Below are 24,244 nucleotides of genomic sequence, written 5' to 3' on the forward strand. Positions count from 1 at the left end.
GGCCTTGCTTCAGGGGAAGGAACTGTCTAAAAGACAGCTCAGTCAGATTATAAGGCTGCATTTTCTCAGTACAATTCATATTCTGCAGTAGTTTGATTTACTAAGCAAACAATATAAATCCAGAGACTAACTATGATTTTGCATATGCTAATCACAAGAAAGTATAGATGAAGAAGTGCACATTATATTAATGGAAAGGTGTGCTTGTACAGACTGTTTGTATGAAGAAAGGAATGAGAGAGCCATTTTTGCTTGTTATTATCAGATTTATTTACAGATGTAAGTGGGAGACGATCTCCCTTGTGCAATTACTTATTGGAATTTGTCAGCTTTTCAGATAAAACATTGGGGATTGTGACACAAAAAACAATGGATTGAAAATTGTCATTTCAATGCTTTGTATTTTTATAGCACATTGAAACTATATTGTGATGAAATATAAAAATGTGATAAAGCCAACATATCAACTACTGTTTCCAATGAACAATGTTGATTTAAAGCAGAACAGTCTGAAAATATTTAAGTTGAAATGATAACTAAAAAAAACAAAACACTTCAGGCCAGCAGTCAAACGCTCTCACAAGGTAAAATAAGATGCTCCTTCACATAATAAAAAACGCTGAACTTCAATGGCAAGAATGCCAAAAGCAAACACGCTGCAAGTTTAGGCACAATATCAGTCATTCCACACTATACTCTGCATGCCAACAGAGAAAGCACTACACAACTACAAATCTGTAAGCTTATTTAAAATAAAAAAATAATAATAATAATAATACAAATGAGGCAACTGAGCATTATGAATTGAAATAGCTGGTCAGTTTTAGTGTGAGAGGCAATGCTAAAGTGATTAACTTGAGCAAAGAACTGACAAAATATTTCAAAAACTTCTATCTCGTGCCATCACTGACAATAGAACGAGGACAGCAAGGCAATGCATGCCGATGCACCCTTTATGTGACAGAACAACAATAATAATACAAAGCAGAGCCGTCTTTAGGGATGACGAAGGAAGTTACTTCATATGGTGTTGTGTTTGGACCAGTGAGTTGGAGGAGACACAAAGAGGCTGATGTGGACTTACAGAAGATCCACTGGGAGGAGACACAGTGCGGTGATGTCTCTGGGGCTGGTGAGCTAATGCTATAGGTGGTCCTCATTTCTCTTAGCCCCAGGGAATTTGCAGGGAAGTGAAGAGGAGAGAGGGAGGCAGAAAAACAAACAACTGATGCAGTACAGAGGTGTAACTACACAACTGGTCTGGCCTCAGAAGCCCGAAGGTGTTAAAACATTCATGTCCCGAGGTTTAAGTTTGTGTGGCCGTGGGGGTACCCGCTTGGCTTCAATGCCTGTGATTTCAATCTTAGGGGGCAAGAAGTTGGCAGGGTCCTCCACCTTGAAGTTGACCTGGGAGTTGGTGCCATCCATGGTAGAGGACTTCTGCATGCCAAAGTAGGACTGCAGTGAGAAGCCTGCAGGAGAGAGGAGGAAGTGGTAGAGTCAGAGCCAGAGTTTTCCCTGTCACAAAGGTGGCTTTCTTTTAACCTGGCTTGATTGCCATGTTAATTTATGCACAGAAACGAATATGCATAGATGCACAAATGCATAAACACCGAATGTGATCCAAAGGAGGTCATATTCAGAGTTTCAGATCTAAATCTGCTATAAAAAGCACCACCCTTTCATTCATTATTTTCCTGATGATATTCTCCATGAGCGGTACAGATTCTCAGCTGAGGGGATGTGTTATATACATAAACTTGCTGAGCCATATTTTAGTAACGTCACTGAACAAAGCCGCGTGATTACAGCAGCACAAACTGTGCACTGCAATGTGGTTTTTTGCCACAGGAACGTACATGAGCTCGTTTGGTGATGCAGAAACCCATCCCCCTTGGCTTCAGTTAATATTAACACTTTAAATGTGAACACTTTGAAAAAAGCATGTTTTTTATGCTTGGTCCTGATTTGCTGCCTGGTCTGTTAGATACTACTGATATTACAGCTAATGGAAAATTGATTGAGTACAATGTTCAAATACCCTGTATCAAGTTTAAAGTTGAAGAGATCAAGAATATGCTTGCTTCGTAGTATACCCAGCAGTGTGCTTCAGGAGCATGTGACATCACCAGGTAAAACATACCTCAGAAATCATTAATGATAGGGAACTGTTGTCTGTCTAATGTGTGTCTTTGTATGAAAACATCATTACACATGTCTTGTAACACAAGTGATAAAAGGGTGCCAGGGTTTTTGGGCAGTGGGGTATCCCTTTTGTTTACACCTGGATCACAGATTGTGGCTTCAACAAAGCCCAATCCTGTCACTGGAAAATCCCCACTCATTTCAATAGCTATTCAGCTGCAACCAGAGTTCATCTGCGGCAGTGGAACCAGCACTATTGTATTCAGAGGAAAAAAAAGTGGGGGCCAAACCACTTTGTCATGGCATAAAGTTCAACCCCCTACTATAACAATGTACTGGCTATTGAGCACTAAATCCAGAAAGTGACTGCAATACAGTTAAGCCCCAGACGCAGGTCAGGGTATAACTCTCTCACCTGTGCTGGTTTCAGAGCCTGGGTCAGTGGGGGACTTCTGTACCACAGATCGAGTTCCAAAGAAGTTCCATCTCTCTCCTCCTCCTCCTCCCTCATTTCCTCCCATGTCTGTGCCGGGGTTGGGGCTGCTGAGCTCTGGAGTGGTAAGAAAAGGTGCAGGACTCAGCTGGAACCAGTTCCTGCATTCCCGCCAAAAAAAAGAGCAACACATTAACGCACAAACATGGAGGGATACGCCATATGGCACATAATGTGGGCCACATTGGGAAATGAAGAATCATGTCATGATTAGGAGTTCTTGGTTTAGATAAAAAAAAAAAACAATATGAGCTAAACATTCACCAGCATGATGCCTACCTGCGACTGACAGCTGGTGATGAGTGGGGACTAACACAGGGTGTGACACTGGGGGTGACGGAGGGGGTGACACAAGGAGTGCCACTTGGGGTGGATTGTGCTGATGTTGTAAGCCTGTCCTCCTTGAAGTCCCCACTTGGCATTCTCAACTTCTGTACAGACAAGAAAAACAAGCCATGAAACAAACAGACAATGAAGGAATATCCCCCACTGATACAGAATCACCCTGTACCTCAGAAGGCCACGCAGAGTTGTAATCTTCATAATAACAGTTGGTTGGTTGTTCATTTTTTATTTACTTGTACACTCTGTACAAGCACCAAAGCTGTGACATTTCATGTTTCAGACACAACATTGATCATATTTACAGAGCAAACACAGCCTGAATACACAATGTGAAAGGTCAGCAGTGTTTTTCTGGACCTGCAGATCAAAAACAAAGTGCGTCAAAGATCCTAAGAGCATATAGCATGTCACCATGTGGTGTGTATGGGAAAGAGAGAGAGCAGACATAGAGGACCACAGATAAAATTATTAAGATTTTATATATACAAGGCACATTTATTATTAGACAAAAACAGAATTACCGCCTTGCAGTTGTATGCCTCTGCTAACCACTCAAGCTACAGTCTATCACCCATGATGTCTTATCTTGATTTATATCCATGTTTTGTCAGGCCACAGCGCCATTTGACCTCAAAACCTAACCAGTTCATCTTTGAGTCCAAGCTGAAGTTTGTGCCAGATGTCATCAAATTTCCCCCTGGCATTCCTGATGTTACATTCATGAGAATGGCAAGAATTAGAGGTAACAGTGACCTTGAATTTTGACTATAAAAGTCTAATATATTCATCATGAAGTCCAAGTGAAAGTTTGTGCCAAATTTGAAGAAATTACCTCAAGGTGTTCCTGAGGTATTGCGTTCAAGGGACAAAGCATAAACAAAAACAACCTCTGGTCATGGCTATTGCTGGCAAAGAGCCATAAAAATGAACTTCCCTAACATAAGCATGAAGGTACGAAGTTTTATTTCAAAGGCTGTTACTACAATAGTATATTACTTGGATTTCATCCAGCAACACATGCAAAATCACCAGTCCAAGGGAATATAACCTGCTATAATTTAGCTTTGTTGCTCTTCTATTCAAACAATAAATGTGCAAAATGTAGGTTTAGACCCTGATACCAAAAACACAATCAACCAGACTTGCCTTGCCGTTGTAATGATCTCTGAAAGAATATTCTCAATGTTCAGTCAGAATATGTGGGAATATTCCGACCTGGATACAGAACATCCTTCCAAACTCATATGAATCTGTTATATCTGGTCCTATATTCTGCTCAGGGAAATGCAAAAGAATAACAGGGAGTGCCCCGGGGCTTTCCATCCATGCATTATTTTGTTTCCTGTTAGATTCAATCACTGATCAACCACGACAGGACCTCTCAGTCAGAATACTCCAAATCACAACTCAACACGATTTCGGCAGTTTGAAACTTTTTTTTTTTTTTTTTTTTTTTTTTTTTTTTAGTATTATTTAGAAACTGTTAAAGCAGTGCAGACAAGGAAAAGGGAAATAAACCATGTTTCACATTATAGCTACCGCTTATCGAGTATTGATATAAGACAGGCAGGTGACGTTATATTTCTTATAAACAAGTTGACAGACGTTTCTGTTATAAATTAATACCACACGACAGAACATAGCAACATAGCAGAAGAGGGTCTAGTGTGGAATAAGTTTTAAATAAACCTAGCAAGTGAAGCTAGCCCGTTTGTACCTCTCATGCTTTATAATGTAACTAGTTTATATGATAACGTTAATACCCCACAACCCTCTACAGTTGTGGGAGCAGTCTCTGATTAAGTTCACTCTCAGTTGAATGAATTCTCATGAAACAATATTACCGTCAAGTGTACAGTTAACGTTAGTTTGCAGGCACTAAGCTAACGGTGCCACAAACCACCTAACCTACCGTATGTACATATCAAGCTACGTTACACACTGAGCTAACGTTACCTAAACAGCTTAAATTAAGGTCAGTCTCTTTGATCCTGACACGGTTATAAGCTCTACAGTAGCCTAACTAAAGTTGTCGTAGGTTTATAATTCACAGCTCACGGTTTGAGGAAAAGAATAGTTAGATATACCTAACAGTTAGCTTACTCGGTTTAGCTCGAATGCCAGCTTTGCTAGCTAGCCTACAATGTCGCTTTGCTAACGGCCTTCTTTCCGGCCGGGATATACAAATAGCTGTAGCTAAACATAATAATTCCTGGACAAACCTTTTTATGATAATATTTCTTTGGCGTTCCAGTCCGATAGATTCCTTCGTTTTGTCCATAATTAGCTGTTTTACCAAGGTTAAGGGACTATTGTTTCTCGAAAACACAGACTGACGGTACGGTCCGTATCCACAGCAGTGGGCCTCTAAACTGTCTCTTTTGTTAGAAGCTCGGTGATTGGTCCGTTTCAGAAAATAAGGGGGCTCGGCTCATTTAAGGGCGTTGCCTGGCAACATCACTGATAGAAACTCCAGTCTGGTGAAACAGCGCAGAGCTGATTATGTAATTTGTTTACCAAGATGTTCCTTGTTTTCTCTGCAGTCACTCAAGAGGCTACAACAATATAGAATTATCATCTAATTTACGCAGAAAATGCTCGTTTATTTTAAAGCAATGACACAAACAGCATTCTTCATTCATTCTAAAACTACAGTCCTCATCATGTTTATAGGTATATAAGAATATATATTTATATTCTAATTTAAATATTTGTATGCTCTAAATGTGTGTAGCATGAAGGGATATAACTTACATTCCAATGTGCAACCATGTGTTGTAAAATAACAAATAAAAGAAACTTGATACCTTGACACCTTGATAACTTGTGATCTGGTGTGTTCAAAATTACAACACTGTGGGAAGTTGCTGTGCTTCTGTCAGGTTAGATGATGGCACATCAAATGTGTGCATGTGGGGGTGGACCATAATGGGCAGGGAAACTGGACAAACCTTAGTAGAAAAGAAAACACAACCTTTGTGCATCTACACAGTCACAGGTACTGTGTAGATGCACTCCGTGATTTCGTCAAACAGTATTTGCGAAACCATCTGGATAAAGCCTGATCCTGTTGGTTAACATTTAACACTCAGCTTGGTTTTTCTATTAGTTACATTTTAATGACAGACAGGATTTTTGTTTTCAGCATTCATGGCATGTTAGTGCATTGCAAGATCATAAAAACATATTTTTAATGTGACATTGCTGAGCCAAATGTCTCCAGCCTGTTGGGATCTAACAACCTCAATCTTGCCAAAAGTTCACTGGTGGTAGGAAAACGTAAAGGTTATAAAAACCCTGTTACACAGCCTTGCTTACTCCTTGTTTGTTTGACATTTCAGCCTGAACAGAAGTCATCAGATATACCTGATTGGGTTCAGCGGGTACATCTGATGAAGGTCAGACCTGCAACCTTTCCTCTTGGCTAAAACTTTGCAATGAACCAGCTGTAAGCGAGGCAAGGTGTTTTCTTCTGTCCTCTAACACACCTGTCACACATCTGGGTCAGGTATTTGCTCAGTTATTTATTGTTATATGAGTGCAAAGAGAAATGTTTCACTGCTCTTTGGCACATCATGTGGCTTCTACCTCACATTTGTTCATACTCACTGGCAGTGTGCCATCACCAAGCCGGTGAAAGCGAGTCTCCTCTGCAGACAGCCCCTTGTGGGGAGAATATACGGCGTCTGTCAGCCCTGCCTGTTGCTCAAACTTCTGTAGGTTCTCCTGGGTCTGCCCTAACCAAAGATGGACATACAGTCAACAGTGGAGACAAAATAAGTCAATGTTTTATGCTGCACGCCATTATAGCCCGCTGATACTCTGCAGACTATTTATCCAGATTAGGCAGCCAAGGCAGCAGCCATGTGGACAATCATTGATAAAGCTTACACAACTCTGTGACATGCAGCGAAGAAACTTATCAGTGCCTTTGTAACTCGTGTGTCTGGGTTTATCTAAATAAAAATAAATGTTCTTAAATTAAGTTAGTCGGTTGGTTTTGTTGACTTACTGATCATGAGTGAGCTCATTAAAGAGGTGGCTTTGGCTTTCACAACAGGCACTGGGGACTTGGGTGGCGCTGCTGCCTCAAAAGTCAGCAAATTCCCAGCACTCTCGCTTTCCTGGTCACACAAGTCAGGATCAGCTTACGAGCCAGTTACATAACAAACAGACAAGCATATCAAATATGTCCAGGCACGACCTAACCTTTAGGAACAAGTTTCACACAAGCCAACACAAACATTTTGTTCAGGCAACCACTACGAAACAATTTGGATCAGATGATAAGAACAAACAGTGAAGTACCTCTGCAGTGTTCCTGAACTTGTGCTGTGGGATGACAGGGTCTTTCCATAAGATGTTGACAGTCAAGTCTGGGGGCGGTGAATGCATGGGGGCATCCATGTGCTCGTCATAACTGACATTGCGCCGTGTCATCCCAATAGGAGACGATAAGGCACTGAAGAGTCCGGATGACGTGCTACACTCAATTGCTGAAGCATGGCAGGAAGGAAGAAATGTTATGTTTCACTTTGCATAAGGAAACTATTTCTGACGTCTCAGCAAAACCGGCATTCGTTTCACAAGTTAAGTAATGTAAGGATTATTACACATGTCTAAGTATCTAAATCCAATGTTACCTGGAATGTCTCCCTGTCTTGAGGCCATTTTGACAGCAAATCACTGGGACTGACCACAGGAGACTCTGGAGGGTAACGATGTAGAGGTCCACTCTGCTTTGCTTCGGACTCCAAATCTGAACACTTCATCACACGACATCACACAGTGTTACTGGGTCATTAGACAGCACGTTGATGTTGGTCCTGTCACCTCCACCACAGAGAACGTTAAGCTTAACCTAACCGTGGTTAAGTCAGAGAAAAACTCATCAGAGACTTGTCTTTAATGTGCACAGTGCAGCGTGTCCTGTTCCTGACCTGCTGCAAATAGAATCAGAGAGTCTGGTTACAGCACGTCATTAATATCAGTTTATGTCAGAGTCACGCTCACATGCCAGCCTGTCATCTGCGCTGGCAGGGGAAAACAGCCCAACTATGACATACAGCAGGCTCATTTTCACAGGGAAATGAAAGTTTCTGAATTAAGGAAATACTGTGTCTCTCTGACAGACGAATCTGCTCTGCAGTTAGTTCCTTATTGTCTAAAATACAAAGCCGCCATTAGCCCTGTTGTGTTATGGTGGATCTGTCTGTCTGTTATCAGTGCGCCTTATCAGCCTTGTCTGAGCTCACGTTCCATTGTAATCCACATGCATCTTCCTCATTTAAGTGAATGAAGATAAGACCGTCCACCATCTGCAACACTTAAATCTAAATTGTCTCCGAAGTCAGACTTTGCAGATTTAGGTCGGTGCTACTTTGTAGTCTAGTGTTGCTTGCAGACACCTGACACTTGGCTTATCTGCTGTTGTTCACGTCGGCGCTGTGGGGAGCCAAACACAGTGACTTGCAAAAAACAGGATCCGGAGTCACGCCATAGACGAGTGGGAATAGGCTAACGTCTACTGTTATCTGCAAACTACTATTAGAATATCAAACAATCATTTGCTTTTGGGGTGGACGCCTAAACAGTGAAAACCTGTCGAGTATCTGCACCACTGACGATGCATTGATTGGCATGTTTAGAATACTGACATGCCTTAAATTTCATTGAAGTTTCTTTATACTGTTGAGTCCTTTGCAGCGTTTCTATGAAGGACAATAGCTTGTCATGCACGCTGCAGGATTTTTAACACTTACCCCAACCTGTCAATATCCTCCTCTCCCGCTGGAATTATTCCACAGCTGCAGTGGCTTCAGTGTCACAGTCGCGTCGCTTTGACAGACTGAAAGAACAAATAGTGCATGTTTGTTCATCGGTCGGTTCACCCATGACTTTTGGACATGCAAACAGTAAACAGAGTGCTGAGACGTCCACACAGCACCAGTGGACGCGCCTCTCCACTAACGGAGCCGGCGGAAGTGATGATGGGAAACTTAAAGCCCTGCAGCCTGTCTGGGAATAAGTGTGGTGCAATGTACCGGCATTGTGAAATGTTGCCGTTTCACATGCAACAAGGAAATCGCACAAATCTAATGTCACATTTCACAGCTGAGACGGTCAGGCAACAAAATCTGGATAAGAATTTAATTTGCAGCAGAAACTGCCTTAAATAGCCTAGCATGTTTTCTGCATGGAGCATACTGAACTCACCAAGTGTGTGTGTGTGTGTGTGTGTGTGTGTGTGTGTGTGTCCTTGTATCGTTTGTACTTTGTGGGGACAAAAATCAGTCCACACAGCCACAGAATGATTCTCAATTCCGATTTGGGGTCACAAAAACTGGTTCCCAATAGGAAACAAAAGTAGGTTAGACTTACATACACATACACGCATATGGTGGTTAGTATAGTGAGTGCCTCTGTGTGTGTGTGTGTGTGTGTGTGTGTGTGTGTGTGTGGGTGGGTGGGTGGGTGTGTATGATGGGTGTAGAGGATTACAGCCTATGAGACTCAACCGATCTGAGCCGCCCCTGTCAGAACTGAGCAGGAACGCATGATGTTGGTTGGTCACTGACCTTGTAATCCCAGAGTCTGTCTGCAGCTGTGGTGTCCTCTGGTATCTGATGCATGTATGTACCAGTTAGACTCATTAATGGTGTCTGGAAGACACCCTCTGATATTTAATGCTTGGCAACAGTGCCGGTCTCATGCTGTCTCAGATCCACGGACAAAAAAAAAAATAAAAAAAAAAAAATGCAAAGGCCACCAGCTTTTAGAGGCATTTTGAGGCATTGCATATAGGGCCAGACGCTCAATGATAAGGTGACAAAGTTAATATCCTGATCAACATCACAGCATTTTTCATATCAGCAAGTATTATTATACGTCTTACTCACTTGAGTTGTGTCCAAAATACTTTTTAGTCGAATGAAAATCAAAGCAAACTAAATCATAATTGCTACATTGTTTTATTTAAGGTATGATGCACTGTCAGATTTTTAAATTATACACATTAAGTTATAAGTTAGAATATTTTTGGATATAAATACAACAAAATAATTAGAAAGTTTGTCTTATATTCATTGCGTTGCACTATCCAGGAGATAAAGAGCGCACACACAGAAACAGACTTGTTGTTGAGATCTTCCAATAAAACAGTTCCGACAGATCTGAACCTTGTCAGAACTGAAGAAGCCTTTTGGATGAGAGGCGAAACGTCTTCTAGAACCACAAGTCCAGCTGCTGTTTGGAAGCACTGTGAAACACACAGTGTGGTCACATTGAGCTGAGGACTGCCCCCCTTCGCCCTGTCTGTCAGGAGATAACACAGACCTGCTAACACAGCATAATCTGCAGCAGGTGACTGATTATGAGGAGGGTCTCTGACCTACCTCTCCATTAAAAACATGGGGATCTGAAGGTTAGCACTCACTCACTCTTATCTTTCATAAGATGTATTTCTTGCACTGGCAGCCCTGAACCACAAGGTGGCACTGTTGATATAGTGCTACCTACCAGTGTCAGACTGCGATGAGACAGATGACAATCACTCCATGCTTCTTTGATTTTGTTTTTATTAAAAAAAATAAGAAAAAATACAAAAATACAGAAAATGCACACACATAAGCCTATTTACAAAAACAGGTCAAAGGAAATTAAAGATATACTAAGTGCACATCAGTATAAATAGAAGATAAATAGACAAAGAGTTTCATTCATTTCACATCTCTATTCGTTGAAGGTGCTTTGTTGGGGTTCAGAGGTCAAACAAACTTCTTGTCGATCCAGGGACTTAAAGAGAGATTCACATGTGAGCTGTGCTGGTGCTGCCTGGGGTGGAGTTGATCTCAGTCGGTGTAGGTGTGGAGGCTCTCTGTTTTTTCCTGAAATGCCAATCAAACAAGAAGGACACACATTAGACACATTGCACCAGCGTGGAGAAGGCGTCACGTCTCTCATCGCTGTCAGTTTCATGGCTGTAAATGTACTCACATGATCTTGGCGAGGAGATTGCTCACTGCTTTCAACTTGGGGTTCAGGCAGTAGCGAAAGCCGTTGTTGTTGGTGACACTGTTGAAATGGACAGTAGAGGTTTAGCCCAGGTGACAAAGGCACGTGGACTGACAACTAAAACCATTTTAGAGTCTTGTGATACGTCCTGAGTACGCAGGATGCTTTAGCAGGAGCTCATCAGAATTTTCAGTACAACTGAGGCCTGACATTAACCCTGCCAAATCTTAAAAATGGAGTAAAATGCCATTCTAGGTTTAACGCTGCCACGTTTGCTTAGGAACATACAAGCCTCTTATTAGCATAAACAGCCAATCTAATTGTGTAATTATAGCACATTATTGCATGACCACTCCACATTCTCACAGTCAAAAAGAGTTTAGTATATCTTACACAATCTCCACTTTGTCACAGAAGATAGTTGCTGGGTAGATCTGGATGTCCTTTATGTCTGTCCTGGAGCCAACAGGTTTCCTGACGCGCCCACACAGACACTGCTGCCCTGATTCGTTGTCTAGAGATAAAAACAAGTCAAAAGATCAATTTCATTAAAATCTTTTTTGACTGCACAGATTTCCGCTCAGAGCTACCAAAACGTACGGAAATGCATCAAAAACATGGTTCTCTTTCTTTCACTCTCAACAAGACTAACCTCACGCTGTCTCTGTTAGAGTTCGAAATGGTAAAAGTATAAAAACTTACGTTGGGCTTTAGAGATGCAGACCATGACAGCCAGGAGCAGAAACACTTTCATGATGGTGGACATTGCTGAGTTCCTCTTTGGTCAAGATGACAGTGGCGCTAGAAAAAAAAATCTTTCTTGTGGTGAAGATGACAGAAAGGAGCTGTATTAAGTGCAGCCACAGAGGTTTGCTACAAGGCAAAGTGTGCTGACAGAAGGTGACTGTGATGGTTAGAGGCTGAGGGTCGTCTTAAATATTCTCCTTAGACCCATACATCATCCTTCCTGTGATCAAGGGAATTTTCCGAGACTGGAAAGTGAAACCTTACAAACCACAAGAAAAAAAACACTCATTCATTCCACTCTCCCCCCCCCCACCTCCCACTTCCTTGCCATTATGATATACTAATAATTTAACCTGATTTAAGATTTGAATAGTACATTTACATATTATATAGGATCATAAAAACAGTAGTGTAATTTGTTGGCGCTGGAAACCTGCATGTAGCCGACAATTGAAAGTTTCCATCAAACTTGTACTTCCAGTGTTTGCGTAAACTGTCATGTGGCTTTCTGACAAATCTGACATTTGTGTCTTACTGTTGAGCTGAGTTGAGTTGAATGCACATTAGTACATGGGGTTAACACAAGTATCTCATTTAAGACAAACAAAGCAATCAGACAAAGACACAACTGAACTGAATCTGTTTTGGTGATGATAAAATACCACGATAAAGAAAAAAAGTGCCATATCAAATCTCTCTTTAGGCATATCAAAGTCGGCTTTATTGTCAATTTCTTCACATGTACCAGACATACAAAGGAATCGAAATTACGTTTCCCACTATCCCACTGTGTGACAAGACAATTTCAAGTAAAACAGTAAAGTGCACAGGCACAAAGAATAAAGATAGATATGTCCTAACAACAGTACAGTAAACAATAAACTGAAAATAAATACTAAAAATGAACAATAGAGAATAGGAGTTCACAGTAAATGTACAAGTAGCAGCAAAAAATATTTTAAAATATTTAAATACTGTTATATCTCTTCATCCATTCGATAGACTTTGAAAAGGAGATTTAGATGTAGGTGGGCTATTCTTTATTTTCAACACAAAATGGTGAGCTTTGTCAGGTCATGTTCTGTATGCACCTGTGGTTAACACCTTTAGCATCTACGGCACCAAGTCAGATGTATGAATGCTCAGAAGAATAAAAAAAAAAAAGTCTTGTCTTTCCACAAGTTGCGTGACAGTGACACTGTCATGACATTTGTGGTGAGTATTAACACCTTTATCTGAAGGCTTCTGATCATCATTTCCTCACTATATTCTGTCGTTACTTCATATTAACACCACCAGCACACAGACACTAACACTGCACATGCTTTTCATACATACAGGTATATACTGTGTGTGTATGAATGTGAGTAACTGCATATGTTGTTTATTGTGATTCTATTCAGTTTTATTCTTCTCCAGTTGAAGTATTTGTGGATATTCTCTGTATGTGTAACATGAAGGGGCCGGTGCTGTAAAATGACAGTAAAATTAACTTTGATATCTTGACAGAACTCACGTGCCCCTCTAATCTCACGGTTTGAGAGGAAAAGCTTGGTTTCAGCAGAAGGATGATCTAAATGTTAGTTTCACTTTTATGTCCTCTTTCACTTTTTTTGGACAAAACAAAATCCCACAGCTTTTCTCTCCCTTTACTATTTTTGACATCCTTCCCGTTTCCTTTGTATTTAGGCCACTCATGACCATTAAAAAAGGGGAACACGTGAGCATTCAAAAGAATGGTAAAAGACCCTGAAGGCAAAAGATCGTGACTGCGTTACCTAAAAAAAAAAAAAATGGCCGGCTAGGTCTTCTGTGCAAGAAGGTTTTTAACATCCATATTAATGATTATTGTTGGGCGGAAACCTCTAGTGGATATAATCATTGTAATGGGATCAAAGGAAGAAATCAGGTGGAAGTTTGCGTATGGTTGAGGCGATATTGATGGAAGGGTTAAACAAATGCAGGATCTTCCCCCAGCAGACCAACATTTGTGTCCCGTGTGAAACCTTTGACTTAGTTTAACTTGCATAATGTAGTTAAGTTACACCAGGTGCGTAACAGTAGCGTGTTTGTTTTCACCCAAATCATGATCTTTTTGTAAACCTAACCAAGTTGTCTAAATTAAAGTGTTAACCGTGTAAAGACTGCTTCAACAAAGGGCTGGTGCGACGAAGGTCTGGTATGATGAGGGACCAGTATGACGAAGGTCCGGTACGCCTGTTGCTGGTACTCTCCAATGGTCATATATGCAACCTGTTCAGTCATTGAAGTGTGAGAACATGTCATTAAAAAGCAGATGTGTGTCCTAAAAATGTTGACTTTCAGTACTTTCAGAATTGTTTTATAGCGTTAATTCACCAAAACTACAGAAACAAGAAAAAAGCATTCTCACTTACCTGTAACAATTCCTAGTGACGCAGAGAGTTTTGGTGTTACTTGGCCAGATTTTGAGGTTCAGCGTGTATCTCCTTTTGTGGTGAAGGCAGACGAGACTGATATCAGAAAACCTGGACAAATAAAACCAAAAGTATCTGCATCACTGGAATCCACCACAGGTCAGAATGAAAGTTTGGCTTTTTCTAATCTCGGCGAAACATTTTTAACAGTCGAGTGGGTTTTGAAAGGGTTTGGTGAGAGTATAAAATCCTGCAATGTAAAATTATCACATTTCTCAAGTGTTAACCCTGATGTACCTTTTACCGCCTTCATGGCTGAATGTATTTCTCCTCTGTGTTCCACCAAACACATCTAATCCTTGAAATACAGGAAGGGTGCTCAGAATTCTTTAGAAATGTGTCAAAGCAGAGCTGTGCTAATCTGAGACACGGGGGTCTTCCCTGACAAAAAAAAAAAAAAAAAGCGGCGAAAGGGACTTTCATCTATTTCTGCATCCGACCAAACAACAGCGGTCAGGTGGTCAGCAAGAGTAGCTTCTATAAAACCGCTGTCAAAAAAGAGAGCTTTTAAAACAAATTAAATCCTGTCACAAGGCACACAAAAAAATGTGAGTCATAGCGAGAGCTCTGGTTGACTTATCGGGGATTTAGTAATCACGCAGCGGTTTGCATTGAGCATACCGCTGCCACCTCTGCTCAACTCCGTTTTCATTCTGACAGACAGACTGCTCTTAGCAAGCTTGAATATTTTATATTTCCCTGCAGTTAATATTTCATGAGTTTTAGTTATTGGGGAGCGTGGAGTGCACCAGCTCTCATCAGTAAGGTACAACATGTTCCTTCATGCACTCTGACAGGCACAGCAACAAAAAGAGGTGACTCCTCAGCTGTCCAGCTTTCAGTGGCAGCACACTTACTGTATGACCAGCATGGCTCATGGAAAAGTGGAGGGCTTTTCTTTTTTTAGCTGCCCTACTGGCTGTGTAGGAGGTGAATGTTGGTCTGGGTACACGGGGGGATTGCCGGGACTATCTTTAATAATTAATGTTTCCTTTTCGTGAAGCAGTGCTCTTCACCGAAAAGCCAATACCACAAAGTGTGACCCTGAGTAGGGATGAGCCGACAGGAACTAATAACGTCAGCAGAGTTGCTTCCTCTGCAGACTTTTAGTGTGCAGTCTGGTGCGGTTGCACTTCTCATTTTGCTTTAAAAGTAATTTTTATGAGCAATAGAAAAGCTATGATGAAATATAAAGTGAATCCTGTGAGAAAGACAAAAAATGTCTTACTCAAATCCTGTGCTTAAGTTAAAGTACCAATGCAGCAAGTAAAAGTCCTCAATTCAGCTCCTACTTAGGTCAAAGTTTCTTTCCACTAAGATGTACCCAAGATATCAACAGTAAAAATACACATTCTGCAGGCCCCTGACCGTGATACAATGTTACATGATTACATTGTTAATACTGACGCACCTGTTCTTAAATAACATTTTACTCTTTTTAACCACTTTATATGCACTTAGTTTAATCCAGTGGTTTGCAACCAGAGGTCCAGACCCTCCACAGGGTCACCGTATGAACCGGGGGGGTCATGAGATGTGTGTATGTTTTTTGGGACTTTTATCTTGGCTTTTTTTGATTTCAGGGACTTTTTTTCCTTCTTGTGCAACAGAGTCACTGAAATGAAAGCATCACAGTCACTCATTTCCTGTAACTCACTGGACATATTGAATGCAGCCATTGGTAACCACTGCTTTAATCTTGAACGATGTGTTTTTTTGAGCAGAGCATATGTTTTTTTTTTTAAGTAGACGCTTATCTGGACCTAAATTTGAAAAATCTAAAGTAACAATGGATGTCAAATAAATGTAATGGAGCAAAAAATGCAACATTTTCATCTGAAATGTAGTGACGTATCAAGTAGCATTATATGGAAACCACAACGCAATAACTCATCCGCGTCACCTCTTATTTCCGATGGTCACGCAGGGTTGCATACAAACCCTGACAAAACGGGAAGAGCCTGTATGCTGTGTTATACACAGAAGTCAAGCCGTAGCTTGTCTTGGCTTCATGCACGATCAACTCTGTACTGTAAGTGACCCATTGCCTCAGGCAGTTGTACGAAGGGAGCAGACGTTGCTGAGTGGATGGTGAAGGTCAAAAGGGTAAACTTCAGTTTCATTTGATGTTTTGAGGACTGTTCCTTTGTGTGGTTCCTAAGTGTGGTTGATTCTCTCCACAGCGTAGTCGAGACAATTCCTTTTCAGTTGTTTTCAAATATATGAGAGTTGGAGATCAAAATGATGTTTTGAGGGTGTTTTTCTAAGCCTCAAAGGCCGAGCAGCAACAATAATGAAACCTGGCTGCCATGGAGCGAGTCATCCAAGATTAGGACAGCTGCTCTAATTTGTCTACAACAGCCTACAGAAAGGCAAATTATCGCTCAGATTTCTCTTGACTAAGTGTCAGGTTGGTAAAAATAGGCCTCGTCTTTGTTGGGGTGTGCTGAGGTAAGTGTGAAAACAAAGGCAGAGCTGAGAGTCACTTGACTGCATGAGAGTCTGCGAGAGTTTCCAGCCCGTAATAGATCATTTTCATGTGAAAGCAATGGTGGTTTTCACTTACTGGAACGATCAATGTGCTGTTCGTCTCCCCCTTTGTTTCCTCCAGTTTATGCCCCACATCTCAGCGTTGGCTCAGTGATCAGCTTCTTAACAGTTGATAGAATTAATAATTCCTGTTTATTACAGCGGCTTTGTTTGGACGTTTTGCACACTAGGTACAACTAGACCTACTTTATTTAGCAATAAAATCAAAAGTGAGCCCCAAAAATGTTAGTTGTAATCTCCCATTGCACAGAAAAACTGTGTTTGGGCACAACTACGTAGGTTGGGCAAATTTGAACCAGGACGTGCAAACCACATAATTCAAAACTAACTGATAATTTCAGAATAAGACTGTTGTTTCTTCTTCTTCTTCTTCTTTAAGAAGGATAATGTTTGATCTTAAATGATGAATTTAACCAAACTACAAGAAACATACACACGGTATGAAAGGGGCATCCTCGAAAGTCATTCACAAGCAAGCAAGGAGCGAGGTTCACCACTTTGTGAACACATGACTGTATGAGGGAGATTAATACTCTTCATAAAACAGTTGTCGGTAAACACAGTTTCTTGGCAAATGTTTGCATTCTGTTTTTATATACCTTGTATGCAGCATCCCAGCTTTTTTGGAAGTATTATGTGGTATTGAATTTACCACTTACTGTGCTGGTGTTGAATTATGGAGTTAGTTCTCTTAGCCTTGATGGTATCTGTGTCTCTAAGATCTCTGCCACCACCCAGTACAATGGTGGTGAAAATGACATTTTGTTTACAGTGCTCATAGAAAAGAAAAAATGTATTTGAAACAGCAACAACGGCAGCATCGCTTTCCAGAAACAGTGTCCCTGCTACTCTGGATGATCCTCAGAACAGGCTGTCAACTGTTCTCAAAGGGACTGTAAAAAAGACATGTAGCTCCAGTTTGAACTGTAGACAGTGTATGGAGGATGGATATTATCTGTGGAGAGACACACTGCTGTTGAGTTTTTCAGTCTTTCAACAAACAAAAATTGATCACATTACATTTTATTGAGGTATTTACCGCATCTCAGAGGCAGCTATATCAAAACCTGGTGAAATAAAACCAAATTGAGTTGCATGACTTGATACCCAAAGGAATATTCTTTTATGCTAATTTGGACAAATTGACATTTGTGCATGACATAAGCCCGCCCCCTAGTGTTTACATTCAAAACTACATCCAAGGCTTGCTTTGTGTTATTTCAAGTATCTCCTGCTGAACCTGCTCACATCTCCTCATTATCATATAATTGCTGCTTTTTGATTGTGACATGGGGGCGATGCAGTCGCACCACCGCAGCAACAGATGACCTGCAGTCATGCATGTTTCGATGCAGCGCTGTCATCTTCGCTCAGCCTGTGTTTCTCCACACTTGTTTTTACCAGAGCAGGATCCCACGACAGTTACCATAGAAACTCCAGCGCCTGGCACCAGCAGAGTGGAGTTCATTTTCCAAGGATTTGCACATGCAAGAAAACACAGATCATGGCAGGAAGAAAAATGAGGTGGTTTGGTTGAGAGTATCAAAAGGATGTTTAATTGATTCATACGTAGTTCACAAAACACTGGAAGGTAAAAAAAGATTTTGCAGATTTGTCTATTTTCTATGATTTTGTATGATCACCAGCATACATCAAGCATAGGTAGTAAGTAAGGACATTGATATTACATTACAGATGGACAATCGTGGCAATTCTGCCTCTGCGTGTTTTTAAATGTGTATTTAATCATATCCCTTACATATATCATCTTAATACACATCTACATATGTCCTAAGTCAATGTCTCATGCACTGACAGAAAAAGATTAGGATACTTTATTGAGGAATGTCTCCTGTCACAATGTCTGTCCATTTGCACCCTATATCTCAGCAATGGTGGGCAGCATGCAGGCTCGCACACGCGCCTCCCTCCACGCCAACCTGCAGTCAGAGATCCACTGGGAGATGAGGGATTGTTTGACAGTGGGATTCTCTTTCTGCCCCTCTGCTCCTGTATCTGCTGCCCCCCCTCTCCTGGCCCCTAACCTGGTCAAGCTGTGTTTTGGGGAGTTTGGAATAGAAGTGTCAGCGCTGGTGTGTAACTCAGGGCAGCTGCTCTTGCGTTGGCGTGGGAGGTCAGGACTTGAAGCACGGGGGATGCTGTGAGCTCTGGGGCGAGCCTGGCCCTCCCAGATGCTCCCGTGTTGCCTTATAAACCTTCCTTCAGCAAATGCCCTCCTCACACCTCCAGAGAGGTTGTTCTGGTGTCCATATAGATACTCCAGTGGGTCAGAGTTGCCAAAGTTGAGCTCACCATCCAGTTCTTTCTCCTCTCCCTGCTGCATGCTGTTGGCATGTGCCTCTGTGGAGCTGAATTCAAAGGTGTCTGATGGAGTCCCACTGAGCCGTGACAGCTGCATCCTCTGGTGCACAGTGTCCAGCTGCCGTGTGTGGATGTTGCAGGGTGAAGTGTCCCTGCTGGGGAAGGTGGGGTGGGCCAGGTGGCAGATGGAGAGGAGGTAGTCCTCTGAGGAGACAGCCTGGCCGTGGTCAGCGATGTGGAGTGTGTTAGCCTCATTCAAATCCCTCACAGTCTCCTCTGTGCCCTCTCTGATTGTGGGCAGCAGGAGCCTTCTCTTGGACAGCAGTCTGGACCGTGGCCGCATGGCTGAGAGAAAGGCAAGGAGGGAGGAAGTCATGTTTACAGCCAAAATCTGTCAAAAATGTCCGTGAACAGTGTATAAAAGCCTCAGGAAAGCCATTTTCTGCTGATTTGTCCTCAGTTTTGTTCTAAATTCACTGTATATTTTGAGGTTTTTCTTGCAAAAGCAGATATAAGTACAGTAACTGGATGTGCTAACAGCAGTGGACCATGATTGACTGAAATGATGATGTCATTTGACCAGGTGTTCTGCTTTATTAAGAAGCAGTTAATATCACCACGTCTTATTACTGATAGCCTATGATTTAGGAGGTAACAACATATTGTAGTCAGGCATTGTACCGAGTCTCCAGCAGCGGATAACACATATCTTGAAGCATACTGTTTGTTTTCAACCCTTTATGCAAATACCTCATGTGACGAATGTGTTTTTCCCAAGACCTTATTTTCCTGTTGCACATAAGGGACATTGTTCACCTGATAAACAGCTGTTAGTAACGTGCAGCCTTTCAAAACACAACCGTCTATTTTTGCCCCTGACTGTATCAATCAAATATAATTCACATATGAGCCTTCCTCTCCTTCTCCTGACTCTCCTCTCCCTCATTTCAGATACTATACCTTGCTTACTTTGGAGTGGCAGTGCAAACAGCCCAAAATACAAACAATCCCAGCAAGGAGCAGCAAGAGGCAACATAAATAGATGCCTATTTTAAATGCCACCTCAGCCATGTAGAGCCACAGAATGTGTCAGCTTATATTTTCTTAAGAAACCCCATATTGTTATAACCCTGCGTGTAGCCCACAACGTATTTTCATCTGGACCACCATGCCAAAAATAGTACGAGCTAAACCAAAATGCCAGCCTCTCCCAGTTTCTTCCAAGGTGTAACCATTGCTAAATTTAGACCACACCTTCAGTATACAGCGGCCAAAAATGGTTCCACAGCAGCAGCTCTGGGCTGAAGCACAGAATAGGCACCCTGTGTGCTTTCACCTCATGCATTTTCAGTAATTATGTAAGGTTTTTTCTGCACAATTTGACTCCCCACTCACCTTTGTCTTTGTCGAGTCCAGTTGTTTTTGCCCCGTCTTTTCTCTGCTGTTGTAAGCTCAGATATCTAGCTGCAGCCTTTTTGCAGCTTTTTAATTTAGGATGCTGTGTCTCCAGCCAGTGATGCTGCTTCTCCTTGAGTGCGCTCTGTGGCTCCTACTGACTCTGACCAGAGACAGTGGTAGAATGCAGATTTATCTCCTCCTCACATCCCTCCTCCCTCCTCCCTCTCTCTCCCTAGCTTACTTTTGGTTTGCCCTCCTTCCCTGGTTCTAAAAATAGACACACCATCCATTTCCTCGCCCCGGCACTGTCATTGGCCGACTGTATTGATGGAGAGAGAAAAACAGAGGCAGAGAAAGAGGGAAGAGAGAGAGAGGACTGAGAAATGGATAGAGAAAGTGGGGTGATGAGAGAGAGGAAAATAAAAGAGAAAAACTGAGACAGGAAAGGAGGTGGAGGTTTATTTTTGCTCCGTTTTCTTTTTTTTTTTTTTCAAGACATGCTATTTCTGAAAATGACTCTAAGTGAACACAGTCACCCCTGTAATTTTGGGAAATCTACCAAAATAAATGATGCTTTGGGACAAGAAATCTACATATTGCAGAGCTGTTGTAAACATGTTTGACTTCTGCTGTGTGAAGCATGTAATGTGCATCAAATGTGACGTACATGTGACAGCCTTGCACATGTTTACTTATGTGTGTGAGTGCGTGTGTGCGTGGACAACACACAGCTGAGATTGCAGGACTGCTGACCTGAGGAGGCCTCAGCAATCTTCCTCTGTTGGATGGATTTTCCAGTCACGAATCATAGCTTTAAAACCTCTTTGAACCTGCTGGATCTTTCACAGGCTGTTTTTTCATTATGTAGGCGACTGAAATGATTACGAAGACGCTGTGGTGGGTCCCAGTAGACTGCAGCTCATGTAAATTAAGGCATTTTAGTGATCAGCAAAGCCCCACACTGACTGAATATCTGGGACGTACTTCGAAGCACTGAACAATAAAGCGAATTTAACATTCAAACCAAAAAAAATCAGCTTGTATTAAGGTGGGAAATTTGAAAATGGGTCTGGTTTTAGATTTGGAGCAGACGTAAGAGACATTACGTCAGTTACAGTTACATTAACATAACGGATGTCCTCTTGTTAAGAGCATAGAGTGACAGTAAAGATGGGGCAGCAGGTGGTTGCTCAGATGCTCAGATTTTGATTACTGTTGAAAGCTGAATTGACTTCCTTTATATTGACAAGCTCATTTTTCTGTCACTCATGGCAGAACCTGTTTGACATTTTGTGAGATTCAGGGTTCTGACCACTGTGGGAAATCAGTCATGGGGTTGTAAAAAAAAAAAAAAAAAGCACAATTGTCAAACCAATATGATCTCTGCAGAAAACATACAGTAAATTAGAGCTTTTGCAGATTCAACAGCATTTGTTAAGATGTTTGTGGAGCAACACTCAATACCATTTCAGAAAAGTAACTGGGAAACTTTTTCAAATAGAAGTATAAATGTAGATGTCTATTTCAATATATTTATGATGTGACACATTCATTATCAATATTTACATGGTGAATATAACATGTAGGATCACAGGACTGCTCACCAGAGGATTTACACACTGGAACATCCGTCTTCTGCCCCTTCAGTCAACAAGCTGCCCCTGTGTCTGGGGAGAAAGGCTTTCAGTCATATGGAGTGTTTGCATGCATGTATGTGTGTGTGTGTGTGTGTGTGCGCGCGTGCGCGTGTGCGTGTGTGTGTGTGTGTGTGTGTGTGTGTGTGTGTGTGTCTGTGTCTGTGTGTCCGTGTCGGGTTAGTGTGACCTCTGATGAGTCAGATGAGTCACATCTTCTTTGCATCCAGCCTAAAAAAAGAATCCAGGCTTTTTATGGATCTCTAATGGACGAGTCACAAGAAACTAAATTTGACTCAAAGACACACGCAGACAGAAACACACACACACACACACACACACACACACACACACACACACACACGCACACATGCACACAAAGGCACATGGCGTCGTTCGATGGCACTCTGGACAGACTCCTGGGCACCACACTGACTGCATTCATCAGTGTGCGTTCTGCTAATGACAAACATCAGCCACAACATGAGACCACCAGGCTGAAGTTCTAAACAACATGGCAGGATGTAAACTTATGAAAGAAACAACAAACACCAGCTGTGATGGCGTTTGCATTTGTTGCCCTCTGTGTGTTTACAGGGAAATAAGTGTCTTATCAGCAGGCAAAAAATGGGTCAAGTTGCTTTTTGATGGCTTTCAGCTGACCACCAGTGCAGAGCCAACTGACAGTGTGTGTATAGTGTGTGTAGAAAATTAGCCACTGTGAAGTCATATATTTTACCTACTGAGCTATCCAGCAGACACACACACACACACACACACACACACACACACACACACATATAGAGAGAGATCTATAGATAGATAAATAGAAGAGATCGATAGACAGATAGATATGAAGCCTCAGATTTACAATGTCAAAAAATACTCAACAGAGAGGATCCTCTGCACTGACTTAACATAGAAACAGACTTAAAACAAATAATAATAAATAATTGTGAATGATGAATATATAATAAATAATGATGGCATCACAGTGTGACAGTGAGCTGAGCTCTGAACCCGAAACAGCATGTGGTGATCATTTTGAGCAGTTTGTCCTGATGACATACAACATCAGCGTTGGATTTCCATAGTACTACAAGTTAAGGGGGAACATATATTTATACTTATACAAAAAGCCAAAAGAAGGTGGAACAGTTCCAGCCAAGTGAGCCTCTTCTCTCTGTCCTGAACCTCTTGTTCTCAAAATAATTAGATTGATACAGGAGGATGCTTTTTGTTAAGATTTGGTATTTTAAAGGACCCAAAATGTCACACTCTGACAGGGAGGACAGGAGACCAGAGAAAGTTAATAGATTTAATGAATCTTCAGAGAATGTGCAAACAGATGAATCTAGAAGAATCACAGAACTCGGAGATCTCAGAGGAGGAAAACCAGAGGGATGTCGAATCCAATCCTTTCTGAAGACGTAGACGGGCAAGGCATGGACGGAGACAGGTGGGGATTCTGCACCTGAGCACCAAAAAAAAACCAAAAAACTAAAAACCCCAAGAGTCAGGAAGTCAGGGAACAGACAGGCAAAACATAGATGAAAAGGTACTCGAACTGACAAACACTTGGTGAGGCACCGGTGCTTATATACTGTTATATACAGGTGAGTCTTGATTACTTGATAGACAGGAGCTGTGCTCAGGAGGAGAGGAGGCTGGACCCAGCATGTCAGCCACGCCCTGCAGAGCTGCAAACTCAAACATGACAGACAGACAAGAGACAGAAGGAAGGGGAAGCACTTATGTGTTATGGCTGATAAAAGCTTCAGTGTGCAGGCATAGAGAGAGGCGGACACTTTGAGTTGAAGGATGGATTGATGGAAATGCTTTGACTGTTGAGCCTGTTATTGATTTTTGTCACAGAGCCTCCATCTGCCAGAGGGAAACCGAGAAGTGGTCATATGGTCGTTCTCTGAAGGCCAAGGAGAAGTTTCCTCAAGAAGAAGTTGTTTTGAAAGATTTTGGGGAGAAAATGAAATCAAGGTGGAGGAACATGTTATGGTATGATGCAGTGACAGCGCATGCAATGACACTCGTGGATCAACGCTTCTCGGAGACAGTCTCAACAAAACTGATCGTGATCACGGTTGTGAGCTTCACCATGGTGGCACAGATTGCAGATTGCAGCA

The 24,244-nt window shown here is 41.7% G+C and overlaps 3 protein-coding genes across 3 annotated transcripts; all 3 read right to left on the bottom strand.

The window, feature by feature from the left end:
* Positions 1–245: 245 nt before the first annotated feature.
* LOC143325858 (putative monooxygenase p33MONOX) lies at positions 246–8,954 on the bottom strand. The gene is made up of 8 exons (XM_076739217.1): positions 8,746–8,954; positions 7,627–7,749; positions 7,292–7,479; positions 6,996–7,107; positions 6,593–6,720; positions 2,918–3,069; positions 2,561–2,739; positions 246–1,472 (listed from the first exon to the last, which is right to left on the bottom strand). The coding sequence occupies exons 2-8, from the start codon at positions 7,652–7,654 to the stop codon at positions 1,267–1,269; spliced, it is 993 nt and encodes a 330-aa protein (XP_076595332.1). The 5' UTR covers positions 7,655–7,749; positions 8,746–8,954; the 3' UTR covers positions 246–1,266.
* Positions 8,955–10,608: 1,654 nt separating this feature from the next.
* Positions 10,609–11,885, bottom strand: LOC143326072 (C-X-C motif chemokine 10-like). The gene is made up of 4 exons (XM_076739544.1): positions 11,699–11,885; positions 11,390–11,510; positions 10,979–11,056; positions 10,609–10,869 (listed from the first exon to the last, which is right to left on the bottom strand). The coding sequence occupies exons 1-4, from the start codon at positions 11,760–11,762 to the stop codon at positions 10,791–10,793; spliced, it is 342 nt and encodes a 113-aa protein (XP_076595659.1). The 5' UTR covers positions 11,763–11,885; the 3' UTR covers positions 10,609–10,790.
* Positions 11,886–18,280: 6,395 nt separating this feature from the next.
* LOC143325844 (uncharacterized) lies at positions 18,281–20,818 on the bottom strand. Its single transcript, XM_076739185.1, has 2 exons — positions 20,467–20,818; positions 18,281–19,416 (listed from the first exon to the last, which is right to left on the bottom strand). The coding sequence occupies exon 2, from the start codon at positions 19,412–19,414 to the stop codon at positions 18,629–18,631; it is 786 nt and encodes a 261-aa protein (XP_076595300.1). The 5' UTR covers positions 19,415–19,416; positions 20,467–20,818; the 3' UTR covers positions 18,281–18,628.
* Between the last annotated feature and the right edge of the window lie 3,426 nt (positions 20,819–24,244).

The sequence above is a fragment of the Chaetodon auriga genome, chromosome 9 (assembly GCF_051107435.1).
Source record: "Chaetodon auriga isolate fChaAug3 chromosome 9, fChaAug3.hap1, whole genome shotgun sequence".
In the NCBI taxonomy this organism is placed as follows: Eukaryota; Metazoa; Chordata; class Actinopteri; order Chaetodontiformes; family Chaetodontidae; genus Chaetodon; species Chaetodon auriga.